Here is a 21,748-nt window from a genome sequence, read left to right on the forward strand (position 1 = left end):
TTGAACTCTGGGCCTGGGTGCTGTCCCTCAGCTCTTCAGCTCAAGGCGAGCGCTCTACCACTTGAGCTACAGCGCCACTTCCGGTTTTCTGGTAGTTTACTGGAGATAGGAGTTTCACGGTCTCTCCTGCCCGGGCTGGCTTTGAGCTGCGATCCTCAGATCTCAGCCTCCTGAGTAGCTAGGATTACAGGCGTGAGCCACTAGCGCCCGGCTTCACTGGTTATTTTTAAGATAAGAGTCTGACTCCCCCATGGCTGTGTGTTTGAGTCTAGATCTACCCAATTTCAGACTTTTCCATTGTTGCTGTGATTTCAGGCACATACCACTATCCATCTTATTTAAGGTTATTATTTAAGTAGGTTCATAAAATCCAATCCTATTTTCCCTTTTTTCTCCTCTGAATTTTCTGTATTTGTTTCGGTGTTTGGTTCTTATCTAGAAACATGTTAAATGTTTGGTAATTTCAGTGTGTTTATCAACTTGGTAGTAGAAGCTTGTTGGAGATCTGTATGGCCACCTTGGTGTATGGCCACCTTGGTGGATTCCCCACAGAGGTTTCTGTCTCAGCTGTTCTGCTGGAGGATATCTGCCTATTTATTATCTGTGAGTGTACTTACTTGTACTTGCTTATTTACCCATAGAGCAACCTGCCCATCTGGTTCAGCCTTTCCAAACAAAACACGTTCCATTTTCTTGTTAGGTTAGGCAAAGTCAGCTTCTTAACCGCTTAAGGTTCTTGCTGCTTTTGTTCACAGATTTCAGTCTTACTCTGGGATATTCCTCCAGTTCCTGAAATTTTTGTAGGAATCAGCTTGTTCTTGAACTTCCTTTACTTAGGTTTCAGCTTATTGGACCTGTTAACACTAGTTATCATTAACTATGTGCTTTCCAGGTTTTCTTTCTTGTTTTTTGTTTGCTTTTGTTTTTTGTGCCAGGCCTGGGTTTTGAACTCAGGGCCTGGGCACTGCCCCTGAGCTTCTTTGCTCAATGCCAGCATTCTACTACCTGACCTGTAGTTCCATTTCCGGCTCTTTGGTCCTTTATTGGAGTTAAGAGTTTCATAAACTTTTCTACCTGAGCAGGCTTTGAGCCTCAATCCTCATATCTCAGCCTCCTGCTAGCTAGGATTAAAGGTGTGAGCCATTGGTGTTGGGCTTACTTTCCAGTTTAAAAAAAAAATCTGTTCTTTGTCCTTACTGGCTTATGCTTTTTAAAAAGCGTATATGCTTACTGTGATTTTGATAGACTTGAGAAGTCAACATAGACATTGCATTTAACTTATTTGTAAAACCCATTTAACTTAATTTGTAAGGAATAATTTTGCATTTGATCTTTTTTTATTCTCTTCTGTGTATCTAGTAGTTTACATATTTATTTGCAGCAGAAGGATTAGCTTCATCAAGTAGATGGTCTTCAGTTACTGTACATTAGCATTCCATATAGCATACTGCATGTTTGTAACTTGTCTAAAAACAGGAATCCTGAGCCAGCTTTCGTTTTTCTACAACAGCAAAGGCGTCAGCAGAGAGAATTGATGAAAGCTCTCCAGCAGCAGCAACAACAGCAACAGCAGAAACTCTCAGGTTGGGGGAATGTCAGCAAGCCTGCAGGTTCCACAAAGTCTCTTTTGGAGATCCAGCAGGAAGAGGCCAGGCAGATGCAGAAGCAGCAGCAGCAGCAGCACCAGCAACCAAACAGAGCCCGGAATAATGCAGTGGGTTCATTTTTCTCAGTTGGCTTTCTATGGACTGCTGTTACATTACGTTATCTTTTCATCTTTTCAGTATGTTAACCATAATCATTCCTGTTTCTTTGACAGCATTCCAACCTGCATACCAGCATTGGAAATTCTGTTTGGGGCTCTATAAATTCTGGTCCTCCTAACCAGTGGGCCTCTGACCTGGTCAGTAGTATCTGGAGTAATGCTGACTCTAAAAACTCCAACATGGGATTCTGGGATGATGCCGTAAAAGAAGTGGGACCTAGGAATTCAACAAATAAAAATAAAAACTCCAGTCTCAGGTAGGGCTCAGAGTGACCACCCTCTAGTGTACCTTGATTGGATGGGGGGTGGTAGAGGTATGGAATGTTGGGTGGGCTGAGAAAGGAGTTAGTTTTACTTAGAGTTTTCATCTGTGTCCAGGCACATAAGTCATTATTATGGTGATTGCTTTCTTCCCCATAGAAGCACATTTGTATTATTTCTTAGGGACCTTTGTACTGCTGAGCACTCAACAACATGGTAAATATTAAGAACAGCATACTATTTTTGTCATTGTTCAACATTTCTCCAAATACCTTAGTATTTTTTTCTAAGTTTATTTTAAGTTACTTTGATACTATAATTCGTATTACGAAATACCTCTGTTATGACCTGTTATTTTTTATGACAAGTTAGTTACATTTCATCTTCCCCAGTTAGACAGTGTTGTTGAACACCATGGGTTTTAACACTTAATACATGAACTCAAGTCCTAGCACTACCACTTACTAGCTGTGTGACTTTGGGCAAGAGGGACGCTCTTTTGCGCCTCAGTTCCCTCATCAGTAAAAGGAAGATGGTAACTTCACTGGTGTAGAGATATAAAGATTAGGGCTGGGAAGGTGGCTCAGTGGTAGAGCGCTTGCCTTGCACGCCTGAGGCCCTTCGATTCCTCAGCACCACAAAAGCAAAAAGAAAAAAAGCCGGAAGTGGTGCTGTGGCTCAAGTGGTAGAGTGCTAGCCTTGAGCTGAAGAGCTGACGGACAGCACCCAGGCCCAGAGTTCAGGCCCCACGACCGGACCCCCCCAAAAAAAAAATAACCAGTGAAGGGCTGGGAAGGTGGCTCAGTGGTAGAGCGCTTGCCTTGCATGCCTGAGGCCCTGGGTTCGATTTCTCAGCACCATATAAGAAAAAAGCCAGAAGTGGCATTGTAGCTCAAGTGGTAGAGCACTAGCCTTGAGCTGAAGAGCTGAGGGACAGCGCCCAAGCCAGAGTTCAGGCCCCACGACTGGACCCAAAAAAAAAAAAAAAAAGATTAAATCAGTGTGTGTGAAGTAGGAAAGTGCTGGCACATGGTAACTACTTAATAAATGGTAGTGTTGTCAGGTTTTTTTGATTGAGGGCTTAAGAACAGCAGATGTGTGTTAGTTACTTGCGCATTGTTGCCAGGCTCTATGCTCTAGGGCTTTGCATACAGTGTCTTTATTCTTCATTATAACCCAAAGAAGTATGCTTAGTACCATTTTACAGATGAGAAAACTGAGGCTTAGTAAAAATGAAACACCTTACCTAAAAACAAATAGGAAGATTGCATTTTTTCTCTAATAGAAGGCCTGTATTCACAAATGAGGATATATTAGCAGAGGCTAGATTTAAGAGGTTTTTTCAATCCAAGTACTTGAACTTTTTCTTTCTTTTATAAAGCTAAGAACTAGATTACTGAACTGCTATCCAGTGTTTCCAAGCCATTATTTATGGTATTATAATATAACCATATAGTAACAGTTTCTGGGAATATAATATCGCCCTATTGTTTTGCTTTAGTAAATCTGTAGGTGTGTCTAACCGGCAGAATAAGAAAGTAGAAGAAGAAGAAAAGTTGCTGAAGCTCTTTCAGGGAGTAAATAAAGCCCAAGATGGATTTACCCAGTGGTGTGAACAGATGCTTCATGCCCTTAATACGGCAAATAACTTGGATGGTAAGAATTGGGGAGGGAACCCCAGCATGTGCAATGCCCAGAGAGGATGCCCAAAGGGGTTGGCAAAACTCAGGAGTGGCTAAAACTCAAATCAAATCTAAGAAGGCCAAGTTTCACATTTACAGTAAGAACTTGGCTCATTTGGAGTTGGAGAGAAAACTCCCTCAATATTAAGATCAAATAAGTTGTGCATGGTTGCCAAAGAGTATTTATCATTTCAGGCTGCTTTAATGATATAATGAGACAGGTGATGATTCTGTGCTATGTATTTCATGGGAGATGTTGTCAGATGTGTTAGGTTCATCTTGGGGACCGAGGTCAGCCTGGGCAAGAGAAGACTGAGGTGCTGTGACATTACCACCTTCGTGCCTCTGCAGAGGGATTGGCATCATAACACAGAAAGCAGAATCACTTTGGGGGGGATAAAATTATATGCAAAATTAAGTTTCAGCACAGTTTGAACAGGCAGTTCAAACAGTGAGCTGTTTACAGAAGACTTACCTGCTAAATGTTTGAACAGACTGGTAGGCAGAGATAGAAAGGGTCTCCATAACTGATAGTTCAAGTTAAATTAGTCCACCCCTGATGCCTGGCCTAAAGCTTGAGAATCTTTAAAAACTGGAAGTAAAGGAAGAGAAAGGTCCCTTTGTGGCCTTGTAACAGCATCTAATGGTCTAAACAGCTGCAGAGCGAAAGATTGTAAATAATAATAATGGCTACCATACATTAAGCACCTACCATGTGCTAGGCACTATCGAGGGCCACCATGTTATCCCAGCAATGCAGTTCTGGTACTAAATTTTAAAGATACTTGTACAAGGTAGGTGGTATTATCCCCATTTCTAAAATTAGGAAACAGGGGCTCAGAATGGTTAAGTAGCTCATCAAGGTCACACAGCCACCAGACTTCAGAGTCAAGTTTAAAACCCATATTTTTCTAACTCTTGTTATTTCTGCTATTTGTCTAGTACCACATGACTTGACATTTTCCATTTGATTTCTCTAGACATAAAATGTCTCCATGGATTAGGAGCTCTGGGAGGACATCCTCCCAGCTATACTTTAGTATCTTTCTTGGTGCCTGGAACACATCACACACTTAATATGAATTATTGATTGAGTTAAAGGAAAGCAGGACTGAATCTCCAAATCACTGGCATCCTAAGCAAATAACTGTTTCAATGACATTAGTCAAATTAAGCTTTGTGATATGTCTTTGATTGTTTGCCATCCCAGATAATTTTAGGCATCATGATGATAGGTGTTTTTTTTTCCATTCTACAAGGTAGATTAAGGAACTTTTAACACAGTAGCTGCAGAGTTTCCATGTTTCTGTTGTTAAAGTGTAATGAGGTATAGCAATACCTTAAAACCTGAAGCTCCTTTTTTCATAAGTTGTTCTTACTAATTATTTCACTATTACTGTCTTGTGTTTTTGCCCCTACCATATTGCAGTTCCCACATTTGTTTCTTTTTTGAAAGAAGTTGAATCTCCTTATGAGGTCCATGATTATATCAGGGCCTATTTAGGAGACACTTCTGAGGCCAAGGAGTTTGCCAAGCAGTTCCTTGAGCGTCGTGCCAAACAGAAAGCCAACCAGCAGCGTCAACAGCAGCAGCAGCAGCAGCAGCAGCAGCAGCAACAGCAACAGCAACAGCAGCAGCAACAGGTAAAAAGTAATATGCAGTACCTCTGTGAGGATTACTGCCTATAAATAACCGACTAGCCACAGAAATAAAAATTAGAAAAGTTCCATTTTTGCACATACACTGATGAAAGCTTGCTTTTTTTTTTGCCAGTCGTAGGGCTTGAACTCTGGGCCTGGGCACTGTCCCTCGGCTCTTCAGCTCAAAGCGAGCACTCTACCACTTGAGCTACAGCGCCACTTCCGGTTTTCTGGTGGTTTATTGGAGATAGGAGTCTCACAGTCTCTCCTGCCCGGGCTGGCTTTGAACCGTGATCCTCAGATCTCAGCCTCCTGAGTAGCTAGGATTACAGGCGTGAGCCACCAGCGCCCGGCTGATGAAAGCTTTTTAAAATACATAGACTTGGGGCTTGAACTCAGGGCCTGGGCACTGTCCCTTGGCTTCTTTTTTGTTCAAGGCTAGCACTCTACTACGTGAGCCACAGTGTTTATATGGTGCTGAGGAACTGAACCCAGTGCAAGCACTGTACCACTAAGCCACATTCCCAGCCCCAGACTTGATATTTTCCAATTAACCTGCCTCTGTCAATTTCCCAAATAGTAAATACAGCCATTTATTCTGTACTAGGCATGGCCAGTTTCAGTTTTCTTGATTCACTTATGTGTGTTAGTGAAACTGCAGCCCCCTGTATTCACTGTAGTCAACAAAGCCACAGTATCTGTGGATAGTTCATGTATTGCTGATGGGGCTTTAAAAGATAGTCTCCTCTCATTATCGGTTGTTCTATAAAATCCTCATGAACATTAAATTGGAAAGCACTGAAATGTTGTTCCTAAGGCTTAAGTTCTGGTTATATTTTTACCATGCATTCCGTCTATAATTTTGTTTTATATGTGTTTCTGTTTAAAGAAACCTTATTTAATATATGCTGATTTATTATTAACATTTAACTGTGCTAAGACCACTGTAAGTCATGACTGAAAAAAGCTCTTCTCAATAGTGACAGTTGAGTAGATGGTGATAGTTGAGTAGATAGATGGGCTAATGGGTAAACTAAGAGCAATGACAGGTGACAGTACCTGAACAGCACTAGAAAAGATGTGGAACAATGCAGGAGCACTTTGTGTCTGTGGAATGTCCTCCCCTGTGGGCTGGAAGGGGAAGACCCCAACATGTTCCTGTGCCTCACGTGTCTCCTTCCAGTGTTTTCTCCACTCCTTCCCCACTGCTGCCATTCAGCCTTTGAGTTGGCTCCTTGAGATTGGTCTAATAAAAGCAACAAAAAGTACAAAAGGTTGGTGGACTATTTCACTGTCTGACCAGTTGGCAGTAAGTATGTAGGCATTATTTGCTGGCAAGTTCCCTTCTGGGATTGCTGATAGGAATAACACATATAGACTTTAGCTTTCTTTGGTGATATTCTACCAGGTGGTTCCCAGCCTGTCTGTCCCAGGGCACAGAGTGCAAAGAATTGTACTTTGAGTAGATGAGGGGTATACATTGGCATAATACAGGTGCTTGTTTGTGATTATTTACTATGCATTTCATTTCCTAGTAGATAGCATAGATGTCATATTTTCTATAGAACTTGTGACAGCTATGCTGACACAGCAGAGTAGAGAACCAGTTTCCCTGGAAAGGTTTAAGTAGGGTGTTGGAATGTAAATGAGGCTCAGTGGTCTGTTCTTGGATTTAGTGTTGCCAGAGCTGTAACAGGCTCTTTGTCTTTATATTCATACTTAGTATGGTATGGGCAAGTTAGTGGTTCTAAGAATCTTAGGGCTACAACCATACATCTACAGTGTATTCTCAGGTATGTTGTCTCATTTCACAGGACTCTGTGTGGGGGATGAATCACAGTACACTCCATTCAGTATTTCAGACCAATCAAAGCAACAACCAACAATCCAATTTTGAGGCTGTGCAAAGTGGCAAGAAGAAGAAAAAGCAGAAGATGGTTCGAGCAGATCCCAGTTTACTAGGTGAGCCCAGGTCTGGCATTGCTGCTGGGTGTGGGGGCGCGGGTGAGGGCAGTGAGCAGATGGGCTCTACGCAGTATGCTCATGAAGATTAATTTTAAAACTGGTTTAAAGTAAGTAGCCAGTATTTCCTGAGCATCTCAGTGCAGAAGAGATGGCTTATATGTTTTAGTGGATAGGAAAAATTAATGACATTGTATGATGCTTTAAACTTTCAGTTTAGTTTGAGAATAATAAGGGAAACCAATAAAAATAGTTTAGAATCACAAATATTGATCTGGGTTGGAAGCAGGCCATGAATCTGATCATATGTTTAGGAACTGATACTTGTTGATATCTACTGTCTGTAGGATATAAGGCTTGGATAAGGTGATGTCCTGATTCTCACAATTATTAGACCAAGGCCTATTTAGAACATTTTCCCAGTGCTTTTGTTGAGGACTGGTGTCTTCATGCAAAGCATTCAAAATGGAGCTTTGAAAGATTGGAGTAGGGGCTGGGAAGGTGGCTCAGTGGTAGAGTGCTTGCCTTGCATGCATGAGGTCCTGGGTTCGATTCCTCAGCACCACATAAGCAGAAAAAGCTGGAAGTAGCACTGTGGCTCAAGTGGTAGGGTGCTAGCCTTGAGCTGAAGAGCTGAGGGACAGCGCCCAGGCCCAGAGTTCAAACCCCAAGACCGACAAAAAACAAAAAAGAAAACTGTGAGGAGGAGGAAAACTTCGACAAAGTATTGAAAAACTCATGGACAGGTTAGAAAAGGACCATCTTAAGAATATGACTGCTCAGCTAAGCCTTCTGAAAATTCCTTTGATCATTGCTCATTTCTATTCTATGCTTACTCATTTCCATTTTTTAAATTTATATGTCACCTGTAGATTTACAGATTGGAAAATTTTTAAATGACTGTCCATTAGCCTCAGGTTTCCTATACACAAAATGGAAAAGTTCTTACTTCATGTGAAAATATCCATTGGATATCCATTGGTTGAAAGAGAACCCTTCATCTTGTCTGTAATCCCAGCTACTCAGGTGGTAGAGATCAGGAGAATCTAGTTCCAGGATAGCCTAGGCAAAAATTAGCAAGGCCCCCAGGCATGGCCCAGATACATGGGAGACTATAGATAGGAAGTTTATGTTCCACGCTGGCCCTGGGGAAAATCCCAAGACTTGAAAATTAGCTGAAGGTAAAAAGGGTTGAGGGGTACAGCTAAAGTGGTAGACTGTTGAGCAAATTCAAGGTCCTGAGTTCTGCACCAATACCCACAGAGACAGAAGAAGAGAAGGAGGGGAGAGAATGAGAGAGAAAGAAAAGAAGGGAAGTCAAGGGAGGGAGAGAGGAAGAGAACATCGTGAGTTCTTTGCTTGCTTTTTACTTCTAAAACAAGCCAACAGAGGGAGCTCCAGACTCGTTTCCTTTCCCACATAATCCTCTAGTCTTAGGTTTCATACTATAGTTTTTAGAACTGGCCAGTATGAATCAGCTGGACAATAAATAATATGCTCACTTGTGAGGGTAGTCTCACAAACCTTAATGTGAGTGTGTCTGTTCCGAACCTAGCAGGATGTGGTCTGTACAACACCAATAGAGGGGAATTCCCTCTCCCCTGAAAGGTAATGCCTTGGCACCTGGCAGCCCAGAGTTTTCCTCTGTCAGGTGGGGAGGTTGAATGCACACCTGACCAAGGTTTGGTGGGAGGTTTGGTTTTGTTTTGTTTGGGGGTTTGCGTTTTGGTGGGACTTTTGGTTGTTTCGTTGTTGATGATCAGTGGTGTCTGGGTGCTGTCCCTGATCATCATTTGTGCTCAAGGCTGGTGCTCTGCCACTTGAGCCCCAGCTCCACTTCTGGCCTTTTGATAGTTAATTGGAGATAAGAGCCTCAAGTACTTTCTTGCCAAGGCTGACTTCAATCCTCAGTCCTCAGATCTCCTAGTAGTTAGGATTATAGGTGTGAGCCACCAGCGCCCAGCATGACTAGGGTTTTATTAAATACTTGAACACAGCCATGTCCTAACTGCCTACCCTAGTAACCAACACAATAGTATCTAATAGCCACATTTTCCCCCAGAGACTCCTCCCTTCTTGTCTTCGCATGAAAATAAGTTTGATTTTAAGTTTCTACTACTGTTCCATATAAGTTAGTTTTTAATTGTTACTATAAAGGTGATATACAGAGGGTTACAGTTACATGAGTCAGGTAAAGATTATATTTCTTTGTGAACAGTGTCACCCCTTCCCTTGCTTTCTCCCAGTTTCTTCCTACTATCCCCCACCCACAAGTTGTACAGTTCATTTTCAACATCGTGTCTAGTGAGTACTAGTGCTGCATGTGTTCTCCCTTTGTCCCTCTATTTCTGTGCCTTTCCCTAAAACCCTCCCAAGGACAGATAAGCGGAAAAACAAAAAAACGGCAACAAAGAAAAAAAGTCTTGTTTCCATTTCCTGGAGTTCATCTCAATAAATATTATTTTGTTTGATTAGAGATAAGCTATTTTTAAACATATGCCACCTTTCATAGATACTTGGTCTTTAGGTTCTTGGGCTTACCTAACTAAATCATGACTTCAAAAATAAGAACTAAGACTTGTTATTTCCAGGGGAGAAAGGTCTTTTGCAGATGGTCGACCGTTGGCTGGTGGGCTTGGGTAGGGTTTTGGGGCGGCTCAGCCGCTTCCTCTGCAAGCTCCTTAGTAAACAAGTGTGTTTATTTTTTCAAATCGTGATATTTTGAGTCAGTTAATTAAGCTGTTTTATTATGTAAGGCATTCTTGTTTGTTATTGGAACATTTCAGATGAGTGTTTATTTGAAAGCTTGAGCATTGAGGTACCAAAAAACGGGTATGAAAACCCACCAATGGTAACAAGCGCTTCTGGAGTGGAGGAAGCAGAGGGAGTGGAAGGCATCGCCTGTTTGTTTTTGGTTTTCAAAGGGCAGCTGAAACAGTTTGGGAATTCATCCCAGGTGGAGAAACTGGAAAGCTTTCTGAGAGTCGCTTGCTCTACACAGGACTTATTTGTTGTAATTTTTATCAACCTCTGATTATGGATTTTATTGAAAGAGTACGTATATGTGACCACTGGTGTTCAGTTTTCCAGTGAAGATAGTGTTTATGAATACTGCCTGTGGCCTTCCTGGGTATGCTAGTAACTGCTTTTTCTAAGGCAGATTCTAGTTGTTGATACCTGAAATCCTCACCTGTTCAGGTCTTCTGACTTAGCTTTCTCTGCTCTCCCCTATATTACCCAGCTAATGTGCTCAAAGACTTGAATTCACACAAGCCCACTGCTGAGGACTTGGGCTGGGCTCCTTGATTGTTGGGGTAGTCACTCATCACCCTTTCCTCCTCCCCGCAGGGTTTTCCGTCAACGCGTCATCAGAGCGACTCAACATGGGCGAGATTGAGACTCTGGATGACTACTGAGCCCGCTGCTGCCCCGCCCTCCCTCTCTGCCCGCCAACCACATGCTCTCCACTTGGACACATCATGCACTCGTCATTTGCTCTCTGTCACTCTGCAACAAATCACAGAATCGATCATCTCAGGCTTTTTCTCCTAGCCCTTTGTGTCCAAGATTCTTTAAATCAATTTTGTTGGTGAGCCCCTCAGACTGTACGTAGTGGGCCAAACCCTGTGTCTCAGGGTGGCAGCTGGGATTTGCTCCCCAACAAGGCTGATGTTGGCAGCACATGGTCGCTGTGCCGTGGTTTCATCTGCTGTCTCCAGAAGGTGTGTTGGGATCTGCTGATAGCAGCTTACTTTCCCTTACCACTTTTTTTCCTTCTGTTTTGTTTTTTCTTCTTCTTTTCTCCCCCTGTAAGGGCAGGAGGTCTAATGGTGCAATCATGAAGAGAGTCAATGGTAACAGACAGTGGCCAGCAACACAGTGTCCCACGGACTGTGACTTGAGTATCCGCAGAGACAGTCCAAGCTCTCCATCTGGTTGTATTGCCACTGCTACCTTCGGGATTGCATCAGAGAGACCCCCAGTGGAGGGGGTGGAGGGTGGATTGGTTTGGTGGTGCACATCCGTCGCCTGCTCTTTCTGAACACCCTTTCGGAGAAAGGATTCATGTTTTCTTCATTAGATAGTGACTTGCAAACAAGCTGACTTCTCTCCTGGCGTGCTCCAACCTTACGGGACAAAAGAAGCCCTGTGGCCGGGGAGAGAGACTTATTCTTAATTTTTCTTTCTTACAAAAACTGATTTTTTTTTTCCCATAAATATTTTTACTTCAGAGGACTAGGACCAGTTTGTTTTGGGCCCTTCTGTGAAAATTTGTCTCGTTTAAGAGACAGCTAGGATCTTTACCATATGTATGAATTTGTATAATTTCATTTTGGATAGGGATAAACTTTTGCTTCCGATAAAAGCCCGGAATTTCATCTGGTTCCTCAGAGCATTGCGTGTGTGTCTTGCTATGCCCCCAAAAGGTTCTGTTTAAAGATGATTGGATGGTAAGTTGCCTGCCTTTTCTGGAAGAAAAAAAATGTACAAAACCTGGCCATCTCTGACCTTCATCCATGGAAAGCCCTCTGGTGGAGGCCGCGGCGGGGCGGTGGGCGAGAGCAGCAGCGGGAAGCCTGCACCGCCGGCTTCTGGTCCCAGCTCCCCCTTCCCCTCCACATCACCTAGAAATGTGCTTGAGCTCTATTTATAAACACGCTCTTCCTGCCCCACCAGACTCCCACAGCACATGGAACGGCCAGTCACGGCGGAGCTGCTCCGCTCTGCCCGCCGGAGGCGCCGTGGGGCCGGCTCCTGGGCGAGGCGCCTTTCCTCGCCATCACCGGTGCCCGGACAGGCTGGAGTGGCTCTGAGAGCAGTTGGGTCTGGGAGGATTCTATTTGGTTTCTATTTTTATTGTTTTGGATCACCACTGTCCTCATCCCTTCTTGCCTCCCTCCCTCTAAACATGTACAATAACTATACAGAGACTGCTCAAACTTGTATATAGTTTTTGGATCAAATAGCATGAGGAGATGGGAACTCCTACTCTCCTTTGCTTTGTAAATTCAAAAGTGGGGGGTGGGAGGAGGGATAGTTAAAATGTTTACAAAACTTTAAGCTCCCTCGGACTTTTGCCAGTGTGGAGGAAAATAAAAAAAAAAAAAAAAAGAACTTAAGTAACAATGTGGTTGTGTTCTCTGAGCGCACCTCTGGTATTCGCCTTCATCGAGGCAGAGTTTTACACTAAACTTTTCCTCTTGGCGAAATGGAAGAGCTCCCAACATTGCAGGCTCCCAAGACAGAGGTGGCCCCGGCTCCTGGCCCAGCTGTGGCTCTGGCGCCTGGCTGGGTGTGTGAGGTGGTAGCAGTCAAGGTAAACACGGGCAGCTGAAGAACAGCGCTCCTTTTTTGCCACTCCTTTTCTGCCAAGCTGGGGATGTGCTCCTGGCCTATCACCAGAAACGACCTTCTGAGTGTGCCCAGAGCCAGCCCACATCTTCTAAATAGGACTCTGCTATTTGTTCAGCAGAAATAAAAATAAAGTTTAGAAAATTTGTGGAGTGGGCATATCAGAACAAAGCCATTTTAATCAGGGAAGATTCCATTTGCTTAACTAGGACCGGTTTCTATGTGGACAGTTTCTTGCTTGGAGAGAAGACTGTTCTCTGGGAAGGCTTGTCTTTCCTCAGTTCTCTGCCATATTCTTTTTTGTCCACTCTTCTTCCTGTAATTGTGATTCCTTCATTCTTCCTGAGGGTTTTTCTTTTCTGGGAGGGGAGGCCATCCTGGGGGTGCCGGTGATCGGGCCCAGGACCGTACGCACGGCCAAGAGGCAGGTGCTTGAAGCTCTGAGCTCCAGCGTCAGCCCTTTCTGAGGTTTGTTTGGGGATGGTACTAGGGAATAAATTCAGGGCCTTGAGCTCCAGGGCCTCCACGGCCTTTAATTTTTGTTAATTTTGAGGTAGGATCTCACCTCACTCTTGGGCCAGCCTGGCTACCACGGAGGATGGCAGTTACATGCCCCTGTGCCAGCCATTGTGCTGCTTCTGTACCTAGGACAAAGTCTCTTGGTGTCTGCAGGGCACTGGTTCTAAAACCCTAACAGATAACAGAATCTCTTTGTGCTCAACTCCTTAATACTAATTTGTGTGCTCTGTTCCTATAACCTGTGTACCTCCTCATGTATACTTTAAGTCTGTAGATTCCTTCTAACACCTAATACAAATGCTCTGTAAGGAAATAACGACAAAAATCTCTACATAGCAATATATATGCAATGTTTTTCTCAAACGTTGAAGATATATAGGTACTACTGGGGGCACTTGTATTTTGTACATTGTTCTTTTATTTAATGCCAGGCCTGAGTGCTGTCCCTTTGTTTGCTCAAGACTAGTGCTTTACTATTTGAGCGACAGCTCCACTTCTGACTTTTGATAGTTAATTGGAGATAGAACACTCATGGACTTTTCCTGCCCCAGCTGGCTTTAAACCACAATCCTCAGATCGAAGTCTTGAGTAGCTAGGATTATAGACGTGAGTCTCTGGAACTTGACACTCCTTTATTTAATGTTGTTCCTGTACTGGCTTGAACTCTGGACCAGGGCGATCCTCCCTAACTTTTTTGCCCGAGTCTCTCTCTCAAGCTACAGTCCCAAAAGCTCTGGCTTTTTGGTGGTTAATTGGAGATAAAAGCCTCATGGACTTTCTTGCCCTGGCTGGCTTTGAACTGTAATCCTCCAATCTCAGCCTCTTGAGTAGTTAGGATCACAGCCACCAGTGCCTGGCTATTTATTACTTTGTAATTCTCAGGTTTAAAAAACATTGCCAGTTTCAAGATTTTTCCCAAGGTGGGTGGTCTGGACGCCATTGCTGCATAATATAATTGCCTTCACATTGAATTACAGCTACTTCCTTACAGTGTTCTATTCCCTGCTTTGGGAAGGGCTTCCAAGGTGGTTCTTCATGGTCTCTTGAGGTCATGGTCTTGTGTCAGCAGGGTTACTTGCGTAACTTGCGGTCTGAATTGGCTCTCGCATGACTGATGGTTGATGTTGGTGGGCAGTGTCCTCTGGCAGAGCATCTTCCCAGCATTACCTTTTCTTGCCTATCATGTGGTAATAGCCCGCATGCTACTCAGATGTCAGCCCTCTCACCAAAGGTGGCAAGGCCATCTTCACAAGAGCATAAAATGAGTTTTATTGATTTATTGAATCAAGGGCTTGGTTTTCATTGACTCTTCTCAGTGCAAGGTTATTTTGTTTGGGGTTGTTTCAGATTCCAGGATAGATCATGGTGCTTCCAGCTTTATTTTAAACGATTTTGGGGGCAGCCATTTTTATACATACAAGCACAACCACACTATTTCAAAATTTGTGATGAATGGGCTCAGTGATAGAGCGCTTGCCTAGCATGCCTGAGGCCCTGGGTTCGATTCCTCAGCACCACATAAGCAAAAAGTAAAAAGCTAGAAGTGGCGTTGTGACTCAAGTGGTAGAGCGCTCACCTTGAGCTGAAGAGCTGAGGGACAGCGCCCAGGCCCAGAGTTCAGGCCCCACGACCGGACCCAAAAAAAAAAAATTTTGTGATGAGTTAAGGTGTAAAAAGTCCATGTGTGAATCTGAGGAAACAGTGGTTCTTAGAAAAGCACATATTTCTGTATGCTGCTTTTGGGATGTAAAGGTCTTTCTAGAAGGAGCATCGTGTGCGTGTGGTGGATGGCCGCATGGCAGGTGGGTGCTCCTCCTACACCAGCGTTGGCCTCTTGCTGATGAGTTTCTCAGGACTCTGGTCCTGCTTGAGTTCAACCTTTCCCTGCTGAGTGTGAGCCTACTATGCTTGCTGGGACTTTGGGGTGTGTGTCTGGGAACCTTGAAACCACCACATGTGTGAGGCTCGTTTTACAGGTGTTAGGGGTGACGGCCACATACAGCTTTGGGGGGTACTACAGGCCAGGAGCCAAAGCCTGCAAGTGAAGTAATGACTATAGCTGTCGTTCGCAGCTAGGCTTCTTCCCTGAGAGCTGCTGTGCCCCCTGAAAGCTGTCATCACAGCCCATTGCCCGCCAGCTGCTCTGCCACCTGAAAGAGGTCATCCCTTCCTCCCCCTGCCCCCCATGGAGAGGAGATGGAACAACATGGTGTGATGCAGTTGCGCTCAGGAAACTGACACGGCTCCTCCCCCCTCCACACCGCCAAACTACCCGAGGGCTCCATTAGTGGCCTTGGGCAGTGAATTGCCTTTTTCTTTGAATTCCTTCCTGAACAGGAGGCAAATGGACCTGAGAATAGTTGTTGGGTCATCGTTGGGTCTGTGGTATATAACAGAAGACCCGAGCAACAATGCCCCGAGGTGGTTTACTTCTGGGGCGAGTTGGGGGTCATCAAGTCCAGGTTGCAAGACCCAGTCCTTCCTATTGCCATCCTGACTGTAGTTTCCATCCTCACGATGCAAGGTGGCTGCTGAAGGACACACCGTGCCCGTGTAGCGGGCATGAGGAAGGGCTGGTACCCCTCTCTACTTGGCTCCTTTTAGGGAGCTAGAATATAGAGATGGAGCTAGGCTTAGTTGTAGGAAAGGGGAGCTTGCGGGCTCACCGGCGCGCTCTTCCACAGCGGCTCAAATGCCGTCATGGGGAGGCCCGGTTGGGAAACGGCTTTAGGAGGTCCTGAGCAGCCTCGGGCGCCTGCTGGCCCGCCCTGCGGGAGCTTTCGTGAGCACTGAGGGAGAGCACAGCAGAGGGCTGCTGGCCTTCACTCCGTGGCGGCCCATGCCGGCTCACCCTGCTCACGCCATGGGCCTCGTGCTGGAGCAGAACTTCGCTGGGTTCTCAGAGCTTGTTTTCAGTACGCCCTGAAGCAGTTGGTGCTTTGTGGGTTGGGAACAAATTGGGGAAAAGAAAGCTGGTGGGAGATGAGAAGCCGCTGGCACCGTGTGCGGTGGCGGCTGTGCAGTCCCTGTGACGCCAGGTGAGGCTGATGCCCAGCGACTTCAGGAGCTCTTCCGTGTCTGCCACCCAGAGAACTGAAGAGTACCATGGATACTAATATGTGTGTACACAGGGCTGGGAAGGTGGCTCAGTGGTAGAGCGCTTGCCTTGCATGCATGAAGCCCTGGGTTCGATTCCTCAGCGCCACATACACAGAACAAGCTGGAAGTGGTGCTGTGGCTCAAGTGGTAGAGCGCTAGCCTTGAGCTGAAGAGCTCAGACAGCGCCAGGCCCTGAGTTCAACCCCCAGGACTGGCCAAAAGAAAAAATGTGTTTACATAAAAAGGAAGAGGACGTGCAGCTGCATGGTCCCCTGGCTGTAGAGGTCCAGAGGTTGGGGTGTGGCTTGTGCTCTTCAGTCCAAGCTCTGCCAGCCCCTTACGGCTAGCCGCCTCCCTGCAGCCTGACACACACCTGCACACCTCCACTCCTGAGACGTCCAGCTCGCGTCACTGCTTGTCACCTTCAACTAGGCTTTTCCGAAATTTAGTTTTTAATGAAATCATTCAAACATACAGAGTAGACCATTTAATAAACTCTTCCCTAATAAAATGAGCTTCACTAGGTATTGACATTTTTATATAATTTTATTCTAAGGATGTTACACGGGGGGGGGGGGGTGTTACCATTTCATAAGTCAAGTGATGAGTATATTTCCTTTTTGGACAATGTCACTTCTTTGCTGTCTCCCTAGGTATTAATGTTTCTCTCATTTTTCTTTATCCTACTTTTATTTATCAGAGTATTTTAAAGCAAAACCTAGCTAGAAGACTCCCTTAAGAGAAGTCATGCCTAATCATATTAACTCAATATTTATGCACACACCATATATGATTTTCTTGATCATCTCAAAAGTATCCTTACCACATCTGAATCAAAACCAAAATGTTTTACTGCATTTGAATAATTTGCTTTATCACCTAACAGCCGGGTGTCAGTGGCTCACGCGTGTAATCCTAGCAACTCAGGAGGCTGAGATCTGAGGATCGTGGTTCAAAGCCAGCCCAGGCAGGAAAGTCTGTGAGACTTTTCTCCAATAAACCATTAAGAAAACCAGAAGTTGTGCTGTGGCTCGAGTGGTAGAGTGCTCGCCTTGAGCTGAAGAGCTGAGGGACAGAGTTCAAGTCCCACAACTGACCCCCTCCTCCCCCCAAAAAATCATGTAACAGTTCCTTTAATTAAAAAAAAAAATGTGAAACTGGGTCATTGACAGAAAATTCCATTCTGAATATAGTAGCAAAATGTCTTGGTGATGCCAGATTCTTCATGCCCCCTGAGTTTTCTTTAAATTAGGCAGTCTTTGTTTATGTCCTGTAAATCCAGGCTTTTCTTTTCCACCGTCCACAGGAAGACTCTTCTGCCTGCGTTGTGCCTTCCTGTGGCATCCGCTACTTGCCAGGCCCTAGATAAAGTTTGCACCCATTGTCATGCCAAAATTGATTGCTGTCACCACTGTTGCTGGAGCCGTAATGCGGGGCTGAAAAGTAGTGATTTGGGGGTGAGCCACTTTTTTAAAATAACTTCAGCTTTAGGGAAAAGTTGTGGAAACAGCACAGAGCTCTTGGTTAAGCCTCGCACAGCAGCATTGTCGTAGGTGGACAGAATTATGCTTTGTGGTGCTGAGGATGAAACCTCGGGCTTTGTGCATGCTAGGCACGCCCAACCCAGTGTGTGCTTAATGCCCCAACAAGCTTCCGTCCGCTTGTGCCCTGACACCTTCCATCCAGCTTGTGTCCCTGACACCTTCCGTCCAGCTTGTGTTCCTGACACCTGGACACTTGAGGCGCTTCTTCAGAATGGGGAGTTCTCTTTCGCAACTGTAGCACAGCTAACAATTTTTAAGGGGGAAAAAAGCCTAGGCTGCCATCCCCATGCGCTTTGTGTGTGGAGGGACAGTGTCTCCAGTCTCCTTCAATATGGAGCCGTTTCCCATCTAGGCCCTGTGCCACACCTTGACTTGATTTTTTCCCCATCAGTCATGGGGCCTGAACTCTGGGCCTGGGTGCTGTCCCCCAGCTCTTCAGCTCAAGGCTAACGCTCTACCACTTGAACCACAGTGCCACTTCCCATTTTCTGGTAGTTAATTGGAGATAAGTGTCTCACAGATTTTTTTTTCCTCAGGCAGGCTTTGAACTGCGATCCTCAGAGTAGTTAGGATTACGGGCATGAGCCGCCGGTTCCTGGCTTACACCTTGACATTTTTTAAGGGTTCGGGACATTGCTCAACATGGCTTTGATGTCCCTTTGTGGTTTGATGGTGAGTCTGCGCATTGAGTGCACAGAGGCACGCTGTGTCCTCCAGGAGGACTGGGAGACAGGTGCTGTCACTTGGAGCCATTACTGGTGATGGACTCTTAATGTCTGGTTCTGGCTGGTGTCTGCTAGGTGTCTCCATATTAATGGTTGTCTGCCTTTACCAGAGGCTCTGCAAATCAAGCTTTTCCCGCTGGCTTTTGCACCATTGCATTGGAAACATATTCCCCTTTTGTGCACACAGTAAGCATCTACATTCCATGAGCCATAAATGACACACGAACTGTCCATTCCCAGCCGGCCTTTGTCCTTGGCTACGTCACTACCATTCCTTACTTCGACACAGATTACAGACTTGTCTTCTGCTTTTCCCAGGCATGGGATTAGAGACCTCCAGCAACTGGTTCATTCACTGTAGGAATGGTATTGAGGACCCAAGATCTGAGCACTGAGTATGTTCATTACCCCCAGGTATCACTGCTTCTTGACCATCTCAGGAGTGTGTGTGTACATACAGCTATAGACAGATCTGTAAAGCTGTGCATGCTAGAATTCCTGCCATATCCAGTTCCAGTACACCACTCCAAGATCCATGCTAAACCACCTCCTCTCCACACTGAATTCCTTGCTCCCACAGAAGACACCTGCCTCTCATGGTCCTCGGTGTGGCGTTGGTCCTTGCACGACATGACTGTGAACTGCATGGGTCCTCTCTGACCAGGATTTGGGGGGTTTTGACACTGGAAAAAATAAAAACAAGCAAGCAAGCCAAGTAACCTAGAGGTAAGTACTGGGGAAACATGTTCCCAATGACTGTTCATGCACCAAGCATCAATGGTGCGAAAGCCAGCGGGGAAAGCTGGATTTGCACAGCCTCTGGTAATGGCAGACAATCATTAGTGCCAAGATATCTAGCAGACAGGAGCCAGAACCAGACATTAAGAGTATCACCAGTAATGCCCAAACTGACAGCACCTGTCTCCCAGCTTTTTGCTGGTCAACTAAAGAATCTCATGGACTTTCCTGCTTGGGCTGGCTTTGAACCACAGATCTCAGCCTCCTGAGTAGCTAGGATGACAGGCGTGGATCACCATGCTATAGGATTAGAGGATGTTCATAGCTACCTCTTACAGACATTGAGATGAGTCGGGTATCGAGTGTCCACTGAAAATGCTTTGTGACGTCCATCCCCACACCCACCGGAGCAGTTCACTCCATAACTTGTGCATCCCAGGCAGGGGGCATGGCTCAAGTGCTACAGCACCTGTTCCACAAGTACAAAGCCCTGAGTTCAAACCCCATGATGTTCCAGTAACATGGTACCCATTTCCAGTCATAGCAGTCTGTTGTTAGCAATTAGGTTCTGGGATGTTAAAAGGGCCAGTGCCTCTGACACCTACATTCGTCAAGAGTTCTAGAAAACACCAAAGTGGCTTCCCAGCCCATACCACTCTTCTGGAGTTGGGTAAGCTCAGTATGTCTGGTGCCTTGTAGGCTTCTAAGCTTGTGTTTGTGCACTCTGATACTTGTACAGTGATGAAATGGCCAAATGGCAAAATTCTCAGAAGGTATTTTTGTTGGTGAATGAAGCCTTGCTGCAATCTCAGCCATTGCACAAATATTGTATCAATCTTTAATTGAGACGTTTTGTCCAGTTTTCCTCTCCATTTAATATGGTTAAAATGACCATGTGATATATAATTACTGTCTTGAATTTTTGTATGTGTTGCTGGATTGTTCCTAGGGACTGTTCTACCTTAAGAGAACTCAGGGCTTCAAGTCTGCCAAGCAAGTGTTTTACTGCTTGAGCCATGCCTCCAAGTCCATTTTTGCTGTTTAGTTAAGATCTAGCTTCCCAGGCATGCACCTAGACTTCTTTTTATTTTTTACTTTTTACTTTTTTTTTTAATTTATTTGTCAGTCATGGGGCTTGAACTCTGGGCCTGGGCACTGTCCCTGAGCTCTTCAGTTCAAGGCTAGCACTCTACCACTCGAGCCACAGCACCACTTCTGGTTTTCTGGTAGTTTATTAGAGATAAGAGTCTCACGGACTTTCTTGCCCAGGCCGGCTTTGAACCTCGATCCTCAGATCTCAACCTCCCAAGTAGCTAGGATTATAGGCGTGAGCTCTTCTTTTTATTTTTATAATTGTTATTATAAATTTATAAGAGGGGCTACAGTTATATAAGTCAGATAATGAGTACATTTCTCTTTGGACAATGTTACCCCTTTCCTGGCTCTCTCCCAATTTTTCCCTCCCATTCCCACCCACAAGTTGTATAGTACATTTTCCACAGTGTCTAGTGAGTACTAATGCTACATTATACATACATCCTTTGTCCCTCCATTTTTATGCTCCTCTTACCCTCCCAAAGGGAGAGTAAAAGCATTGAGAAAAAAACCCTCGTTTCCATTTTCTGGAGTTTGTTTTGCTAAATATTATTTTATATGATCAGAAGCACATAGACATTGCACCCTTGTATTCCTCCCCTAGGAGTAAACCTTTGTATGTGAATGTGCAACTGGACTTTGATCCACCTATTTTAGGCTTCCTGTAGCAGATGAGATGGCCGGCATGCACAGCCATGTCCAACTTCTTGTGGAGAAACAGTCTTGCAGACTTTCTGCCTGGGATGGCCTAGAACGATAAGCCTCCTAATTTCAGCCACTTGTGTATACCTTAGGATGGCAGGCATGTGCTGTTGTGCCCAGCTATGTATTGAGAAGGAGGTCTTAATGAACTTTCCTGCCTCCCAAGAAGCTAACAGGCAGGAGCCACTGGCAGGCACCTGGCTCAGCCTCTTAATTTAAGAAAGTGTCAGGAATGGGTGGACTCCCCCCATTTTCTCCCTATGAAATTCAGTCCAGAAGTCCCAACATACGGAATTCAAATGTTTGAATTCCCAGCTGTGGGCTGGGCCTGGTGCTGGGTTCTAGGAAACATTGATGAAGCCAAACAGCCTGTGCCACCTCAAAACCTCCAGTCACCCAGCGCAGAGACAGGAACGTGTCAGCACTTCATGCAGAGGCTCCATTGCAGGCTCTGACACACAATTCCTATCTGGAGTACGTTTTTTAAATCCTGCTGTAATAAATACACAGGCCAAGACAGATTGGTGTGGTGAGTATGGAAAGGAACTCAAGCTTAATTACTCAAGAGAAAACCTGCTGAGCACTGGTGGCTCACACCTGTAATCCTAGCTATTCAGGAGGCTGAGATCTGAGGATCATAATTTAAAGCCAGCGCAGGTAAGA

At 45.0% G+C, this 21,748-nt stretch overlaps 1 protein-coding gene across 1 annotated transcript in view; it reads left to right on the forward strand.

The window, feature by feature from the left end:
• Gigyf2 (GRB10 interacting GYF protein 2) overlaps positions 1–11,690 on the forward strand; it is a 154,299-nt gene extending 142,609 nt beyond the window's left edge. Inside the window, exons 24-29 of the mRNA XM_013022428.1 lie at positions 1,511–1,714; positions 1,820–2,022; positions 3,528–3,682; positions 5,138–5,352; positions 7,164–7,311; positions 10,660–11,690. Coding sequence (XP_012877882.1) covers positions 1,511–1,714; positions 1,820–2,022; positions 3,528–3,682; positions 5,138–5,352; positions 7,164–7,311; positions 10,660–10,727 — 993 coding nt within the window. The 3' untranslated portion in view covers positions 10,728–11,690. The remainder of the gene's footprint in view (positions 1–1,510; positions 1,715–1,819; positions 2,023–3,527; positions 3,683–5,137; positions 5,353–7,163; positions 7,312–10,659) is intronic.
• The last annotated feature ends 10,058 nt before the right edge of the window (positions 11,691–21,748 follow it).

Source organism: Dipodomys ordii, unplaced genomic scaffold, assembly GCF_000151885.1.
Source record: "Dipodomys ordii isolate 6190 unplaced genomic scaffold, Dord_2.0 Scaffold1, whole genome shotgun sequence".
NCBI classification, from domain to species: Eukaryota; Metazoa; Chordata; class Mammalia; order Rodentia; family Heteromyidae; genus Dipodomys; species Dipodomys ordii.